General features: G+C 40.2%; 1 protein-coding gene across 2 annotated transcripts in view; it reads left to right on the forward strand.

Annotated features, from left to right (window-relative positions):
* Positions 1 to 11,645, forward strand: part of reep1.S (receptor accessory protein 1 S homeolog) — a 57,872-nt gene extending 46,227 nt beyond the window's left edge. The window contains exons 7-8 of one of the 2 annotated variants that reach the window (XM_041579369.1): positions 6,658 to 6,795; positions 10,346 to 11,645. In XM_041579369.1, the coding sequence (XP_041435303.1) occupies positions 6,658 to 6,764 (107 nt within the window). In that variant the 3' untranslated portion in view covers positions 6,765 to 6,795; positions 10,346 to 11,645. The remainder of the gene's footprint in view (positions 1 to 6,657; positions 6,796 to 10,345) is intronic. The other variant, XM_018242997.2, reaches the window with a different exon arrangement.
* The last annotated feature ends 7,554 nt before the right edge of the window (positions 11,646 to 19,199 follow it).

The following is a 19,199-nucleotide window of genomic DNA, read 5'->3' on the forward strand; positions in this document are numbered from 1 at the left end:
GGAAAATGAAAGCAAAGACCTGACTGGTTGCTATTGGCAACTGCACTTGTGGGTTTTTGGCACCTCTATGATATATAAACCCTATGGATTTATTTGCTGGTGTTGTATGTAGGCACGTTGGGTATGTGAAAATGAATGTAAGTCCATGGACTAAGTTTTACCCTTTCCAGCTACAGTCAGGTGATCCCAGTGGTGGCCAATAAAAGGGCAACCGAGTTTGGAGTTTTAACCTTGAAAGCAGCAAGTAAGTTGCAGGTAAAACTTAGTCCCTGTGTAAAATGTAAAATGAAGCAATAGAATTCTTACTGACTCAGATTAAAGTTCCATGTAGGGAACTTTTTTTCCACCAGGGATGATTTTGAAGTAGTTGTCCAGCTTAAATATTTGGCAATATATGGACATAAAACCCCTGTTTTGTTTAAAGGGTAAGGCATTTTTAGTATCTTAAAGAGGAAGTAAAGTTTATAATAGAATTAGGGTAGAAATGCTGTATTTTGTATACTAAACATAAACATGAACTTACTGCACCACAAGCCTAATCAAACAAATGATTTATGATTTCAAAGTTGGCTACAGGGGGTCACCATCTTGTAACTTTGTTATACATCTTTGCAAGACCAAGACTGTGCACATGCTCAGTGTGGTCTGGGCTGCTGCTTAGGGATCGTCTGATTAATAATCAGAATATACAGACTGCACTGGGTCATGTGTTGTCATGTTATCTAATGTGGATTTTATAGTTTTTGTATTGTTTAATACATACTTTCTCCAACTTTCTCCAACAATAATCCTCCAAATAGAATCCCAGTTTAATCTTTACACAGTCGCCGACTGCTCTACAGGGAAACAAACAAAGCTGCTTGAGTTCTGCATGGCTGGGAAGTAAGGTGGGGCTCCCCCTGCTGTTCATAAGTATGATTGTTTCCCTGCAGAGCAGTTAGGGACCATCTGGCAATTCCTATCCACAGCAGTAAAGTGAAGGGAAAATTTCACTGCATACAGTCAGGTTTCTTATAAAAACGGTACACATTTTTTAATTAAAGTATATTGGAGATAGGTTTCTTTTTCATTAAAGAAAGTAAAAATGGGATTTTATTTTCTTGCTTTTACATGCCCTTTAGGGCACAAAATGTCTCAATGTCCTAAATATATTGATAATGGGTTGAGTACAGAGGACCTCTTGTTTTTGTGTATATATATATTTAACAAACAAGGGAAAGTTGTGCTCACCACTAGTTTTTAAAACCATTAGGCGGGGGTGCAATGAGTCTGTGACCACAAAATACATATAGACAAATACAAGATTCCTCTGCACTCAACCCATTATCAATATATTTAAGACAGAGACATTTTGTGCTACTGCTACTGAAAAATGCCTTACCCTTTAAACAACACAGGGATTGTTTGTCCATATATTGCAATATATTTAAGCTGAACAACTACGTCACAGTCATCCCATATCTGGCCAGTCCTACGCTCAATTTTCATCTGATTCAGTAAGAATTCTAGGGTTTCATTATACATTTTATAAAAGGGACTAATACGTTTTACCTGCAACTTACTAGCTGCTTAAATATATTGCAATATATGGACAAACAATCCCTGTTTTGTTTAAAGGGTAAGGCATTTTTCAGTAGCAGTATGCACAAAATGTCTCTGTCTTAAATATATTGATAATGGGTTGAGTGCAGAAGACTCTTGTATTTGTCTATATGTATTTTGTGGTCACACCCTCATTGCACCCCCGCCTAATGATTTTAAAAACTAGTGGTGAGCACAACTTTCCCTTGTTTGTTATAGTTCTACAGGAGCAGTGACCAGCTCCATGTTGTAGCTCCCACCCCCTCCAACTATAGTCAGGTGATCCCACTGGTGTCTAATAAAAGGGCAGCCAAGTTTGGGAGTTTTACTTTGAAAAGCAGCAAGTAAGTTGCAGGTAAAACGTCCCTTTTATAAAATGTATAATGAAACCATAGAATTCTTACTGAATCAGATGAAAATTGAGCGTAGGACTGGCCAGATATGGGATGACTGTGACGTAGTTGTTCAGCTTAAATATATTGCAATATATGGACAAACAATCCCTGTTTTGTTTAAAGGGTAAGGCATTTTTCAGTAGCAGTAGCACAAAATGTCTCTGTCTTAAATATATTGATAATGGGTTGAGTGCAGAGGAATCTTGTATTTGTCTATATATATATATATATATGTGTGTATCCGGAAACCCATTATTCAGAAAGCTCAGAATTATGGAACGGCCGTCTCCCATAGTTTCCATTATAATCAAATAATCCAAATTTTTAAATAGCATTCCCCTTTTCTGTGTAATAATAAAGCAGTAGCTTGAACTTGATCCAAACTAAGATATAATTAATCCTTATTGAAAGCAGAACCAGCCTATTGGGTTTATTTATATAATCTAGTAGATTTAAGATATGAAGATCCAAATTACGGAAAGATCCATTATCCAGAAAAATCCAGTCCCCGAGCATTTTGGATAACAGGTCCCATAATATAGTTTACATTTGAGTTGTATAATTCCAATGGGTTGTTCTCTTTTCCTTAACCCCAAGTATCATGCTCTAGGGAAGAGGTTCCCAGCCTGAAGGCCCTAGGTCCAGACAAAAGCCAGAGGAGCTGCTATAAAATACAATAGACAGTCACTATTTATTGGGCTGTTTGTAAAATGCCAGTCCAGACCTGCTAGGCTCACAACTTGCTAAATTCCCAGAATCCTGCAACATCTTTTGGTAGTGAAGTGTAGCCCTGGAAAGGTTTTTGTTTGATAGAACATCTACCTACAATCTTCTCAGCTTGTCCTATCAAGTTATCAAATTGCTATTAAACTTGCTTATCCAACAACACAAAGGCTTGTAAGGAAAGGATCAGCCAGCTGGATTAACTCAGGTTACAAGTAGGTCTATCTAATGTCCGACATGGGCAACCTGCCAGCTTCCCTGTGATTGTTGCTTCATTATCAAATCTAAGCATTACCATTAGTGCACAATGCTTGGGCTCGCCTAAGGTGAGTGTCAAAGGAGTAAGAAAACAACTGTGGGAAATGTTTGTTAATAATTGCTCCCCCTATGGGAGGGGCAGATGAGCAGGTTTCTATTGAGACACTCACTGGAGAAACATTAAATGCTCTTCAGTTGCAACTTTTCCAACAACAATCTTTGAAAGGAGAGAAGTCATTTGGGCAATTGGCTGGATGTAGTTCATGTAGATATATTCAGGTATGCGATTCGTTATCTGGAAACCCGTTATCCAGAAAGTTCCAAATTATGGTAAGGCCATCTCCCTTAGACTTTATATAATAATAATCAAATAATCTAAATCTTTAAAAATAATTTCCTTTTTCTCTGTAATAATAAGACAGTAGCTTGTACTTGATCCCAACTAATAATTAATCCTTATTGGAAGCAAAACCAGGCTATTATTTAATATTTACATGATTTTCTAGTAGACTTAAGGTATGAAGATCCAAATTATGGAAAGAACCATTATTCTGAGAACTCCAGGTCCCAAACATTCTGGATAACAGGTTCCATACCTGTATCTAGGTTCCTTGGCTCTCTTTATTTCCTCCCTTCCTGATAGGAACAGCCTCTTCAGACCTTCAATAGTGTAATGAAAAACAACGGTGTGGCTATGCTACTTCTTTATTAGGCGTATTAGTAAAAGACACAACACAATCTTTCAGGGGAACATTGCAGTGGGTGTATTTCATATGGCAACACTTATAGGTCCAATAGGATCAGCGCATCTTCCATTGACTTCTATGGGACCTCGACTGCTTTTACTTGGAGAAGTTTTGTATTAGAGTTTTTCATGGTTTTTACAATTTACAATGAAAATCTAAAATTTTTGTGAAATTAAAATAAGAATTAATTTTTAGAGGACAAAATATGATTCGTGAAAAAAGGAAGATCCAAATATTAGAAAATAGACCCCTTGGGCTTATTGTCTATCAGTTTGGCTTCTACCGTCCCAAACAAGTATGGGGTGGATGGATCTATGCGGCTAGCGAAGTTTATCTGTTTTATTGTCTAAAACAGGGGTGTCCAAACTACGGCCCGCGGGCCAAATGCGGCCCGATATCCATTTTAAATTGGCCCGCAGCAATTGGATTCAGCGGCGCTACTGCAAATGCGCCGGAAAGAACTCTAACCTGTTAGCGCAGCCTTGCAAAATTCAGCCCACGTCCGCACTCTGACTGCGCATCACATGACCTGGACGTGCAGGAGGGTGAGTGGAGCTTCGCCAGAAAGGAAATGTTCGCTAACGAAACAAAAGCCATAGTGAGAGGGTGAGCAGGGAAATTAGGCGCTAAATGCTCTGACGGTTTTCACTCTGTCACTGTGATAACCACACGCACCCTCACACACGCACAGTCATTTATTTTTATCTCGGGACTTTGGGAGCCATTACTACCACCCATAACGATAGGCTTTATTGAGCATCCTAATCATCACCCCCACCCCCAGGCAGCATTGAGATCTTCCCCCCTATGTCCAAATGATGCTGCAGCGCGTTGCACGCTGCCAGTCTGCTGCCTTATAAAACTTTTCTGCCCATCATTCCCTGGCAGCTTCCCACTTGTTTTGCAGTTAATGGCTCTCTGGCATGTTACAGGCATATTACAGACATTCTAATAATGCGCACGATACACAGCAGCGATACATGTACTAGCAATAGGGAGAGAACAGCCGCCCCATACACAGCTGCTCAGACAGGCTCCATTGTACCCGCTTCGCATTGTCTATGTCTATGACTGAAAGTGTAGAGAATGTCGTCTCGGGTATTGGTTTGGAAGCGAGACATTCAAAGTAAATTGTCCTCTAGCGCGGTAGTAGCGCAGGTCTCCCTTCAGCGGCTTTCAGTCATTACAGATTCACATAACAGGAAGTATCGTACTTCACCTCGAGTGAGTGGCCCGGCTGTTTGTGTATTTTACTGCATATGGCCCTTGGTGAAAAAAGTTTGGACACCCCTGGTCTAAAAGGTTCTAATAGTCATTTAGCGATTCCCAAGACACAAGTGCTAGAGCATTAAGTGGTGCAAATGAAATTAGTTGCAAGGGGCAGAAGCCATTGAGGACAGGGCTCCTTAGTACCTTCCAATGGGGAACCCTACATGACTCCTCCAGCCTGCCTTTCACAAACAGAATGCTGTAATCATTGGGAAAGTGCAGGTCTTGGCATTTTTACCAGAAAAACATGCACACATAGGCATTTGCTGTAGGACAGGGTTCAAAGTACGTCAAACATGGCAGCTCACACCTCAATATCAATATCAACAGTGGAAAAGGTTCCTGGTGGTTGTAGGAATATTCCAATTTCAATTGCTGTAATGGTGGCTGATTTCCCCGTGAGACCTCCCTGCTGGACCTGTATGGAGCTGTAACAACCACTGAGGACAATCTTTGCCAGATAGCTGAACTCACCAGACACTTGGGGGGTTATTTATCAGGGTCCGAATTTATCTCAGTATGTCTAATATCCAACTCTGAGCAACTCAGAATTCCTGAATGGACTTTATTTATGAAGAAAAAAAGCCTGAAAAAATAGGGTCGGGCAAAACTCTGAAAACTTTCCAAGCTTTCCTCAAAAACTAAGATTTTTTTTGAATTTTTTGCTTCGAATCCCTGAAATCATTGGATATCGGTACGGACATCAGTGCAGACACTTCCCCAATGACTTATACAGGACCTCGAGAGCTTTTAGATGCGGAGTTTTTAGATCATCGGACTTTAATAAATCTCAAATAATTCGTAGGTTTTTTTTTTTTTGCTCCGATAACTACGAATTATTCGAGGTTTGGATATTTGGAGCTTGATAAATAACCCCCCCTTGGAATCCACAAATCAGCTTTATTTTAGCTGGATGGACAAATGGAGCAGTGGATGTATAAGGTCAAAAATAATATTTCTTTCCTGACCAGGAAACACAAGGAACAGGCAGGAACACAAAAGGATGATGGGAGGAACTGACATCACACATGAGAAAGGGAATAGAAGGAGGGTTAAGCATATAAGCATTAAAGGGATACTGTCATGGGAAAAAACATTTTTTTCAAAATGAATCAGTTAATAGTGCTGCTCCACTATTAACTGATTCAACAAGTCACATGACCAGGGGCAGCTGGGAAATTGACAAAATGTCTAGCCCCATGTCAGATTTCAAAATTGAATATAAAAAAAACTGTTTGCTCTTTTGAGAAATGGATTTCAGTGCAGAATTCTGCTGGAGCAGCACTATTAACTGATTAATTTTGAAAAAATGTTTTTTTCCCATGACAGTATCCATTTAAACATACATTTTAACTACTGGGTCAGCACAAGGAGTGATATGATACACTATTCATGGGAACAAGTTGGAGAAAATGAACTTTATTAGTGGTAAGGGATAAATGTTTACAGGCAGAGATATCTCAGGAGCATGGGCAGGTTTAGCAATGGCAGGATGGAGAACTGATCATGACCTGCGTATGTTGTCCATCATTAACTTCATGGGTCTTTTTTTTCCTTTCTGCCATCTGTCTTTGTTGTGAAGACAACTAATAAAAGCAAATCTATATGTATAAAAAGACACATCCCTGCTACTTTTCCTGTCTTCCTCCCTCTACCTTTCTCCACCCCTTGGTTGATGTCTTTAGACAAAGGAGACGCAGAACAGAAAAGCGGGCAGCCTTCGGCGAAAGGAGTCGCCGTGAAAAGACAGGACGACACAAGAAACAGAGCAAGTTTAAAAAAGTCACAGTAACAGGGCATTAACCATGAGACTGCTGGTTAATGTGAGTATGAATCTAGATACATTTGTCTTTTCTGAGAGCGGGGGTCTTCAAGTAGGAGATGGACTTCAAGATCATCGGAAATGTACAATAAATATATATTGGAAAGACACTTCAAATTACATTAGGCAAAGAGAAAATCATATATGGGTGGACATCTTCTTGAGTCTCTATGTGTGTGATTGCAGGCTCTGTAACAGTAACATATACTAACAAACTCTAATATGTGTATGGGCAAAAACGTGAAGGCCACCACGATATATATATATATATATATTGTATTCTGACATTGGGAGGCAGCCTCAGAATGGGAAAAGATAACATCTGGGAATTCATATCATTTTGGCCATAGGGCAAATGACTCTGTTTGGTCTGTATTCTGGCATGAATGTGACTTATACTTGAGATCTGCTTGTAATGTCAAGTTCCATAGGCATCTCTGTCTCTCATTGAGCAACATTTCCAGCCTTGGCACATTGAGCGTGTAAATGAATAAATCGTTAACCCCAGCAAGTGTTAAATGTTCTTAGTTGCCCTTGTCTGTCTTTATGTTCTTTATTAAAAGTTGTGTCTGTCAACACATATTTGGTTTTGAATGTGTCATGTGACTTGAATTAGTGAATTAGGGAAGGCGCAATACACCTAAATAAGAGGAAACCTCAGCTGCCAGCCCATCTCTGCCATTCTGCTTGAATAAACAACAACATAGTCTATATCCGAGTCAGTTCAGATCACCTTTCATATAAATGTATGACTAGAGGCCCAGTCCCCTGGTATCAGTGAGTTTGTGAAGGCAAAACATGTGCCATAAGGGATCTCCTGACAAACACTTTATTCTGTTCGAATGTGTCACTTTGTAAATGTGGTTGCTTACATCATCATTTGACATTAGTGATGAATTAGGTGTACTCTTTTACTGCTTAAGACTCTACTATGCTGTAACTGAAAAGTGTTGTTAGCATGGTTGCCAGTAATTAGGTAGACGTTTTCAAGCACAACCCCATGTCATGATGTCTCATGGTGTGACCATTGGTTAGTGATGCCATGATGTCTCATGGTGTGACCATTGGTAAGTGATGTCATGATGTCTCATGGTGTGACCATTGCTTAGTGATGTCATGATGTCTCATGGTGTGACCATTGGTTAGTGATGTCATGATGTCTCATGGTGTGACCATTGGTAAGTGATTTCATGATGTCTCATGGTGTGACCATTGGTAAGTGATGTCATGATGTCTCATGGTGTGACCATTGGTAAGTGATGTCATGATGTCTCATGGTGTGACCATTGGTAAGTGATTTCATGATGTCTCATGGTGTGACCATTGGTTAGTGATGTCATGATGTCTCATGGTGTGACCATTGGTAAGTGATTTCATGATGTCTCATGGTGTGACCATTGGTAAGTGATGTCATGATGTCTCATGGTGTGACCATTGGTTAGTGATTATACAAAATATCAAAATGGGACTTATCCCCATAGGCCCAAATTATACAGAATTATCACATAACCATGTTGTAATTTAAGATAAAATGCAATTTTTATTAACTACCATGCCACATACTTATTAAAACCACTTAAAACATAGAAATAGCGCTGCGCTGGGTGTAGGGATCCCTGTACCCTAAATAACCAGTTTCTGAGGAGCTCCTATATATAACTATGATGGATATTCACTTATGTGATGTGGCTAAACAGCCAAAATTCCACTCCAATATGTAAGTGTAGGTACTTCAACTCCAATTGGTCACAGGGAAAGGAGATAAGCCATATATAATCCACACCGTCCAAATCAATTACAATGTTTCACCACAATATGTTGCAACTTGCTCGTTGCTGATAAACAGTTCCCATACGTCGGGTGTGGTAAGGGTCAATGCTCCATGTATTGGGAGCGGAGTAGATCGGGGAGAGGTTTCAGAATGGCTCTACTTGTGGCCTAATAAGCCGTGTAGTGCTGTATGATTTCAGTAGTGATGGCCGCCCGCCGTTACCAGCGGTCGCAGTGCGGCCACGGCCCAAGGTGATGCAAATTGTGACAATCACCTTGCGTGTTAGCCCAATAAGTCCTGCCAATCCCAGCCTCTTATTGCCCAAATAGATTTATACAGACCGTTGTAATCACGTCTGCACCGTGCGTAACTCAACGCTCCCTTGTAGGTGTACTTTGCTGGAGAGCCCTGCGGCACCTTCCAAGTCCCTGGTCGGGAGAGGGATCCCGTCTTCCTCACGCGTTTCGCGTTGCTAGCTGAGGAAGACGGGATCCCTCTCCCGACCAGGGACTTGGAAGGTGCCGCAGGGCTCTCCAGCAAAGTACACCTACAAGGGAGCGTTGAGTTACGCACGGTGCAGACGTGATTACAACGGTCTGTATAAATCTATTTGGGCAATAAGAGGCTGGGATTGGCAGGACTTATTGGGCTAACACGCAAGGTGATTGTCACAATTTGCATCACCTTGGGCCGTGGCCGCACTGCGACCGCTGGTAACGGCGGGCGGCCATCACTACTGAAATCATACAGCACTACACGGCTTATTCGGCCACAAGTAGAGCCATCCTGAAACCTCTCCCCGATCTACTCCGCTCCCAATACATGGAGCATTGACCCTTACCACACCCGACGTATGGGAACTGTTTATCAGCAACGAGCAAGTTGCAACATATTGTGGTGAAACATTGTAATTGATTTGGACGGTGTGGATTATATATGGCTTATCTCCTTTCCCTGTGACCAATTGGAGTTGAAGTACCTACACTTACATATTGGAGTGGAATTTTGGCTGTTTAGCCACATCACATAAGTGAATATCCATCATAGTTATATATAGGAGCTCCTCAGAAACTGGTTATTTAGGGTACAGGGATCCCTACACCCAGCGCAGCGCTATTTCTATGTTTTAAGTGGTTTTAATAAGTATGTGGCATGGTAGTTAATAAAAATTGCATTTTATCTTAAATTACAACATGGTTATGTGATAATTCTGTATAATTTGGGCCTATGGGGATAAGTCCCATTTTGATATTTTGTATAGTTATAGTGGTGTATGTGGACACCCCCATGTGGGCCGATAACCAAATAGTGAGAACACTTGCATTTATAGCTTAAGTAAACATTGGTTAGTGATGTCATGATGTCTCATGGTGTGACCATTGGTTAGTGATGTCATGATGTCTCATAGTGTGACCATCTGTTAGTGATGTCTTGATGTTTCATGGTGTGACCATTGGTTAGTGATGTCATGATGTCTCATGGTGTGAGCATTGTTGAGGGTGGTAACCATTGCTCTGTGATGTTATATCTGACCATTGTCTGACCATTGCTTAATATTTTGTGGATGCCCTTGATGGCCCGGGGCTGAACAGGGGCAAGACTGTTGCTTTATTCCAGTGGCACAAGACAAAATTTGCCTCAGGGGTTGCTTTTAAACCTGTTACAATGAAGAACTTTGTTTGATAGTACTTTGTAAGGTGGAACCTTCTACCAGAAAACGAAAATGGGACATAGCAAAATATGACATTTATTCTTTTTTTCTTTTCTCCCATCTCTCTAGCCACCACCAAGAGTCCATAGACCTAGATTCAGGATGAAAAGTACTTCAGCCTCCACCACAGAAACTGCGTGAGCATCGCCAATATCCAGATCCACTGGGAATGTCTCTTCACTGCCTTAAAAACATATCCATATCACTCAACGACAGCAAAGCCAGAACCCAGAAACATGATCTGACTTACCCCAACATCTGCCAGTCACAACCTCACAGATGAACCTGCTTTAATTCTTTCTGGTCAAACCAACCTCTGAGACTCCATTGCACTGGATAGAAACTCAGTTCCCTCAATTGGTATCATCATATGATGAAGAGAGGAAAATGAAGGCAGGAACTTAAATGGACTATATGTTGGTGTAACTCATAAACAGGAGGAACATGGCAGCCTTAATATCACTGTATCTGGTACTCATGTGCACTTCATTATATATATATGGCCCAGGATCTTCTGTAGCTGTTGTCATGTAGCATCTTCATGGTTTAATAAGGCGAATCTGGTGAATATGAATTTCTTCTCACTCTGTATATGTCAGACAAATGACAGAAAACTGCTGTGAAACATTTAGGGAAGAATTTGCTACTCAATATATGCACTATATGCACACACTTTGTAGGAGGCAGATGTTTCCAAAACTCACCATGTAATCCATCAGTCAAACCAATTTAATAGGTGATTGAAGTTGTTCAGTAGAAGTGGCAGGTACATTTTCATGGTTTCCTCTTTAAAGGGATAGCTAAAGATCAAAACAGAATCGGGCTGATAACGAAAGTTGAGCTTGAAGTATCATATCACGGGGGACCTTCCCATCCTTTTAGGACATTGAAATATGCCCAGCCTCTACTCTATTCCCCTTTAACAGCTAAGGTTTGGAAAACACGCAAATTCCAAAGATATTACAGATTTATGTTTCACAAATGTACAAGAATGTCATGGATCACCCAATTTAATGACGGGCCAGTGTATGTCCTTGTAAAGCCACCCTTTCCATGACATTCCTTGAAGTCCGCCATGTCTTGCTTTTGTTCCTAAAATTTCCATCAAATTGGGAAAGCAGTTAGACTGAAAGAAATATCTTTGGTAATTAAGTAATTATGTGTCTGTTTCATATTAGGGATGCCAACATTTTACATTATTTTAGAATGGGCCCAATTCCAGCAAACCAAAGAGGACATCTGTAGATGTACAGCGGCCATATCAAGTACGGTCTTGGCAGGTTGAGGCATGCTAACCATTGTTATTTATTAAAGTCTGAATGCAAAAAACTAAAAAAAAATTTAGTTTTTTTAAAATCTGAATTTGTAGTGGAAAAAAAATCCTCAAATTTTTCTGGATTTATTAAAGCTCAATGCTACAAAAAGTCAGAATCCGGCATCTCAGACCTGTCGAGGTTGTATATAAGTCACTGGGACAGGTCCCTACCCTATTTGGAAGTTTCTGTGGTCTGTGATGGAATTAGTCCAAAAACAGGTCTTTTTCGGGCAAAAATCTGAAAAATTTGGACTTGGATGGAGCAATGTAGGAAAAAAATCCAAAAAAAATCGTATGATTCAAATTTTTGCTGGATTTTATTGAGTTTTCCCCCATCCGATTAAATTGTGCTTTTTTATTAATAAATAAGGTCAAATCATGGATTCTAGTTTGCTCTGAGTTTTTTAATAAAATAATCAGAAAAAATTTAAATTTTGATGAATATTCCCCCCCCATGTTAGAAAATGAAAAGCAATTGCAACTACAGATGATAAACAATTGAATGTTCCAAGTACTGATTCAACATGAGTCAGGTGGAAAAGTGATCAGTATCTGACATGGTCTAGAAGCAATTCATGTTCTATTATTGAATCACTACATGCATTACTTAGCGCTCTCACTGACATTTGCCTATACACCTTTATAATTAGGCTTGTCTTAAATCTGTTGTATTGTAGCAGATGTTTCCCTACTCTTCTATTGTTATATAGGTTTGTGATGAAAGAGGGAGACTCCAAGTCATACAAGAAGTTCATGAGCATCTAGACCAGTGAGACTGCCCCCAGGAAGCTTTGAGGCTGAAGGCCACTTAGGTTGAAGGCCAGTTAAGGCGAGATTTGGGGAGAGTGCCTGTCTGTTCTCCTAAATACTGTACAGCTTAAAGCCCTGCTTGAAGGCCAGTTATGGTGAGATTTGGGGTGAAAACTTTTTTTTACCCCTGATATACCTAGATCTACAGTTGAACGACTGATACACTGTTTCTTTTATTTCTAACCATTATTACAAGCTATGGTCTTGACCAAAATGTGGACCTCAAATAAGATCTTTGAATTTAAACTCTGACAACCATTCATATATATTCATCTGAAAGCCCAGCTTGAAGGTCAGTTAGGGTGAGATTTGGGGTGAAAACTTATTTTCTTCCCCTGATATACATACTGTAGATCTATGGTTGAACCACTTATACACTGTTTCTTGTATTTATAACCATTATTACAAGCTATGGTCTTGACCAAAAGTTGGACCTCAAATTAGATCTTTGAATTTAAAGCCCAACAACCATTCATATATATTCTATCATCTGAAAGCTCAGCTTGAAGGTCAGTTAGGGTGAGATTTGGGGTGAAAACTTATTTTCCTCCCCCTGATTTACATAGAGCTATGGTTGAACGACTGATACACTGTTTCCTTTATTTCTAACCATTATTACAAGCTATGGTTTTGACCAAAAGTTGGACCTCAAAAGAGATCTTTGAAGTTAAAGTCTGACAACCATTCATTTATATTCTATCACTTCAGCTTGTGTAGAGATACCTCCAATAGAAGTTTTTCTTTAGATCCTGTATGTTAAATCTTTTTAAGTTGTGTTCCTTTTACTTTTGAATTGTCAACATCTGAACAATCCGAATACTCTAACCCAGCATGCATTGCAAGGATCACCAACTGTAAAGTTGGTTACACTTTGTCAGTACAGTGGAAGGTGCTCACAACCCTACATTCTAACAGGAAAGTCAAACCTGGTTTCATTAAGGGGGTTATTTATCAAAATCCGAAAATATCTTATCTGAAATCTACTTTGACCAAATGTGCACGGGTTATTTCCCCTTATTTATTAATACATTTTTCCTGTGTGGGGAAAAAACTCAAAAAACTTGTGAAAAATTCGAATCATACAAATTTTTAGTATTTTCTGCCTGAAAAGACTTTTTCAGATTTTTGCCGAAAACCACAAAATCTTCGGATTATTGCACAAAACCCAGTGCAGATTAGGATATTTTCAGGACCTCTCCCATTGGTTTATATACAACCTCGGCAGGTCTGAGATGCCAGATTTTTGGATTCAGACTTTTTCCATCCTCAGGGTATAATAAATGCTGAAAATTCTAAGTTTTTTTATTTTTTTCACTAAAAATTTGGATTTTATAGTAAAAAAAACATGAATGTTTTGAATTTTTGGCATTCGGACTTTGATAAATAACCCCCTTAGTGTACCCTCAATCCAATGCACACAATTTATGACTCCAGCACACAGCAAACTGTGGAAGGCACTTTGAATACACACTCTCATAATTAGGTATTGGCTCACACCACCCACTCAAGAATAATTTTTTCAAATGCGGCCTACAAATAATTTAGAGGGAATGTTGGTCTTAAAATGACAAAAAAAATTCAGACGTATTTGAAAAATACACTTTTTAGTGCACTTTTAGGGGGTTATTTACTAAACTCCGAATGCAAAAATCATGAAAAATGTTTGATTTTTTTTTTATAAAATCTGACTTTAAAAAAAAACAACACAATTTTTTTGGAATTTATTAAACCTCGAGGATGGAAAAGTTTGAATCTGAAAATCTGCCATCTCAGACCTGTCGAGGTTGCCTATAAGTCAGTGGCAGAAGTCCCAATGATTTTTTGATGTGCGCTGGGTTTTGTACAATACCCTGAAGTTTTCGGATGAAAATCGTGAAAATCGAATGAAAAAATCCCAAAAAATTTTGATAATCAGATTTTTTTCCCGCAAAGCAAATTTTCAGGAAAATGTAATAAGCGTAAAAAACCTGAGCGGATTTGATCGGAGTTTGTAGCAGAAAATATTGAGATGAATTTGGACTTTGATAAATAACTCCCTTAATTTACGCCATAGTGGAAACGTGTGTAAGAACTTGTTTGTTGCCCCCTGTTAGCACTAAATTCTCTGCCCTGGAGGGATAATTTGTCACTGTTATTTAATGATTTTAGAATATTTCTTTTTTTTTTTTAATCTGTGATATTTAAGTTGATTCATTTCTGTATATAATATTCATGTAAAGTGTAAATGATTTGTATTTATAGGTTGTGTCTCTGAATCTGTGTTTTCCCTGCCACTGAACGATGGACATTAAACATATCTAAACTCATTATCAGCAGCCGTATGAAACACTTTATTCATTTATTAATTAAGGCCGCTGCTTAGTAGAATGTTCCTGCACGAGAACTGGTCACAGGGATTGCAGATTTCCCATTATCATATCAGCTTCATAATGCGTTCTTACACCATTGTTTTTAATGACTGAATTATCATGTAAAATAAAATCATTGTGTGTTTGCTACTGGTAATATCATCGGGGGACAGGTATCGTTAAAGGGAGTCTGTCATGACTTTATGGTGCAGATTTTATTTCTAAATGACACTGTTTACACTGCAAATAATTCACTCTACAATATAAAATGTCATTCCTGAAGCAGCAAGTGTATTTAGTTGTAATATTGGTGTGTAGGTGCATCTCAGGTCATTTTGCCTGGTCATGTGATTTCAGAAAGAGCCAGCACTTTAGGATGGAACTGCTTTCTGGCAGGCTGTTGTTTCTCCTACTCACTGTAACTGAATGTGTCTCAGTGGGACCTGGATTTTACTATTGAGTGTTGTTCTTAGATCTACCAGGCAGCTGTTATCTTGTGTTAGGGAGCTGCTATCTGGTTACCTTCCCATTGTTCTTTTGTTTGGCTGCTGGGGGGGAAAAGGGAGGGGTGATATCACTCCAACTTGCAGTACAGCCGTAAAGAGTGACTGAAGTTTATCAGAGCACAAGTCACATGACTAGGGGCAGCTCGGAAACTGACAATACGTCTAGCCCCATGTCAGATTTCAAAATTAAATATAAAAAAATCAGTTTGCTCTTTTGAAACAGATTCCAGTGCAGAATTCTGCTTCAGCAAGTACTATTAACTGATGCATTTAAAAAACATGTTTTCCCATGACAGTATCAGTTTAATATATACAACTTGGCCTGCTAGGCTACAAGAGCAATTACTTGATTGCCGGATGTATCTCCAACATAAACCAGGGACAATGGCAGATTTTTCCCATCTTCCGTATGACAGTTATGAAGCTTTGGGCAGCATTTAGTATTTCAGCAATCTACATACCCATACAGTAGCGTTCGTTGAGGGGGGCGGGCCCTGGTGTGTGACGCGCAGCCGGGCCCCGCCCCCTCCGTATGGCCGCATTTGGCCGAGTTTTCAATGGCGAACGGACTGCCGGGGGGCCCTGAGGGGGTGCGGGCCCTGGCCCGCTCGCACCCCCTGCTCCCCCGGTAGTTCCGCCACTGTACCCATAGTTACCAGCAACTAACCACAATCTAGATACGTATGCAGGGCATGCTGGGAGCTGTAGTTCTGCAAGAGCTAGAGCATAAAAAGTGGCCAATCCTGCTGTAAAAAGATCTTTTATTTTTTGCTTGTGTTGAGGTGGATGGGACACAGGTTCATTTGTCGGTGCTTCTGGTAAATTAGGGACAACCAATATCAGCGGCCGCTGCCTATCGATGTCTATGGGGATGTGAGTCTATGAGCTCATTAATCACAGGGTTTGTGCAACTTGCAGATATTCTCTGTACAGCTAAATAAATGGGACTGCCGTGGTTCCCTGTGTTTTTGGTGACAAAACACTAAAGTGGATATTTATCAAAGGGTGAACAGACAGTTCTTTATACCGCTATAGAGTCCGTTATCCGCAAGCCCTTTATCCAGAAAGCTCCAAATTACAGAAAGGCCGCCTCCCGTTTTATCCAAATAATCCACATCTTTAAAAATGATTTCCTTTTTCTGTGTAATAATAAAACAGCAGCTTGTACTTGATCCCAACTAAGATATAATTAATCCTTATTGGAAGCAAAACCAGCCTATTATTTAACATTTACATGATTTTCTAGTAGACTTAAGGTATGAAGATCCAAATTACAGAAAGATCTGTTATCTGGAAAGCCCCAGGTATTCTGGATATCTCTGGGCGACTAATCTCCCTGAATCTGAGCGTGTGTCTCGGCCCTAAAGGAGAAGGAAAGGTGTTTTTACTAGGGATGCACCGAATCCAAGATTCGGTTCGGGATTAAGCCAGAACCGAATCCTAATTTGCATATGCAAATTGGGGCGGGGAGGGAAATCGCGTGACTTTTTGTCACAAAACAAGGAAGTAAAAAATATTTTCCCCTTTCAACCCCTAATTTGCATATGCAAATTAGGGTTCGGATTCAGTTCAGTATTCGGCTGAATCTTTCATGAAGGATTCGGGGGTTTGGCCGAATCCAAAATAGTGGATTCGGTGCATCCCTAGTTTTTACTTGGGGGTGCCAAAAGTTAGGCACCCCGAGTGTATGTATCTACTTATCTGACACCCCAGGCTAGTGCTCCTATCAGCAGAAAACGGCACCAGCCCGGGATTATTCCTGCGAGCACCATGGAGCGACCGGTTTCTTCCAAATTTCCCTGGGCAGACGCATGTGCAGTAGAATAAAAAGTCTGCGAGAAGAAAGAAGAAGCTGGAAGACAATCACCATGGCAGAAGATGACTTTTGTATCCCTGGCTCCCTGTATCAGAGTCACAACTAGGGGTAGACAGAAGGGCCACGTGCCTGGGGTGCAGAGTTGGAGGGGTGCCAGGCCAGTTCCGCTGTACATGTCTTGTCTCCCTTAGACCATCTTTTGGGGGGTCGTTGGAAACCAAGTGAAGAATGAGGTTCAACTGTCAAAGAAACTGATGCTTCAGGGTTGGCATAACCTCTCAACTGTCCCGTTTTCTGCAGCACAATCCCAGTTTTGACAGCTCAATTCACAGTCCCGGGTTTCTTATTGAAATGTCCCAATTTTCTCTTGGATTTCCTGCACTGACTCAAGAAAAAGATACAACGTTTCTGAAACTTAATTAAAATAAGAAGGTTTTTGACAGAGATCCCAGAACAGTCATCAGCTGATATTGTGTAACTATTTAAGATAAGCAGGTCATTTGGGAGAACTGAGACTTGCAGCTTAAGGAGAACTAACCCCTAAAAATGAATGTGGCTAAAAATGGTATATTTTATATAGTGAACTTATTGCAGGAGGCTAAAGTTTCAGCTTGTCAATAGCAGCAATGATCCAGGACTTCAAACTTGTCACAGGGGGTCACCATCTTGGAAAGTGTCTGTGACACTCACATGCTCAGTGGGCTCTGATTGGCTGTTGAGAAGCTAAGCTTAGGGCTCGTCACTAATTATCCAGCAGAAAATGAGCTTCCCTGGCTGTAATATAAGCTGATGCAACAGGTTTGCTGATTATTAAATTCTGATGCTAATTGCACTGGTTTCTGTGCTGCCATGTAGTAATTATGTGTATTAATTACTAATCAGCCTTATATTGTGACATTTCTATTCTATGTGTACTGTATATTGTGAGTGGGTCCCTAAGCTCAGTAAGTGACAGCAGCACAGAGCATGTGCAGTGAATCAGCAGAAAAGAAGATGGGGAGCTACTGGGGCATCTTTGGAGACACAGATCTTTACTGCTAAAGGGCTGCGGTTGCCTTGGGCTGGTACAGAAGCACAAAAAATCATGTCCAGCTTATTTCTTCCTGCTGGAATAAACAGTTGCATTTGCTGGTGTTCTCAGTGGTGCATGTGAGAGATCCTGGCCAACCAAGGAATGAATTGGAATATGTTAAAAACAAATGAATTTCCCCAATCCTGGGTACTGATCTCATTCTTCCCCATCTACTCCCAAGTAAGAACAAGCAATAAAGCAGGAACAAGCTCTAGTGCTACTTACTCTGCTCCTTTATGGAAAAGCCATTTGACTTGGCATTGTGTGTGTGTCTAATAACTCACGTCACTTTCAGCAATGCCTAAAGGAACATTATGGAAACCACAAAATAAAAATGTGCTGCTTATAGTCACATGGAGTAGCATTGATTTATCCAATCACAGTGCAGAGCCAGTGTCACTGACCAATCAGAACTATTCATATATGTAGGAAATGAAATTAGCTTCACAATTCTCAGAGTTTGGAAAGCTCATCACTGTGGATGAAAATAATTTTTTTTGACTCCCGTTATATAAAAGTATTTACAAGTGGAGGAAAGGTATTGTAAACATAAGCCTGTTACACACATAATGCTGCAGAAAGAGAATAGTTTGCTGCTTTCACCAGCAGGGGGCAACAGAACACAGAAGTGAATACAACTGGATTTATTTTTACCTCTCCTATTCATATTGGTAGTGACTGTGGGTTGAACTGTGTGTTGTATATTGAGATATGGAGCGACTGGTTTCATAAAACAGCCTGGTAATTAGGGATGCACCGAATCCAGGATTCGGTTCGGGATTCAGCCTTTTTCAGCAGGATTCGGATTCGGCCGAATCCTTCTGCCAGGCCGAACCGAATTGGAATTTGCATATGCAAATTAGGGGCGGGGAGGGAAATCGCCTGACTTTTCGTCACAAAACAAGGAAGTAAAAATGTTTCCCCTTCCCACCCCTAATTTGCATATGCAAATTAGGGGTCGGATTCGGTTCAGTATTCGGCCGAAACTTTCACAAAGGATTCGGGGGTTGGCCGAATCCAAAATAGTGGATTCGGTGCATCCCTACTGGTAATGCA

This window comes from Xenopus laevis, chromosome 1S (assembly GCF_017654675.1).
Source record: "Xenopus laevis strain J_2021 chromosome 1S, Xenopus_laevis_v10.1, whole genome shotgun sequence".
Taxonomy (NCBI): Eukaryota; Metazoa; Chordata; class Amphibia; order Anura; family Pipidae; genus Xenopus; species Xenopus laevis.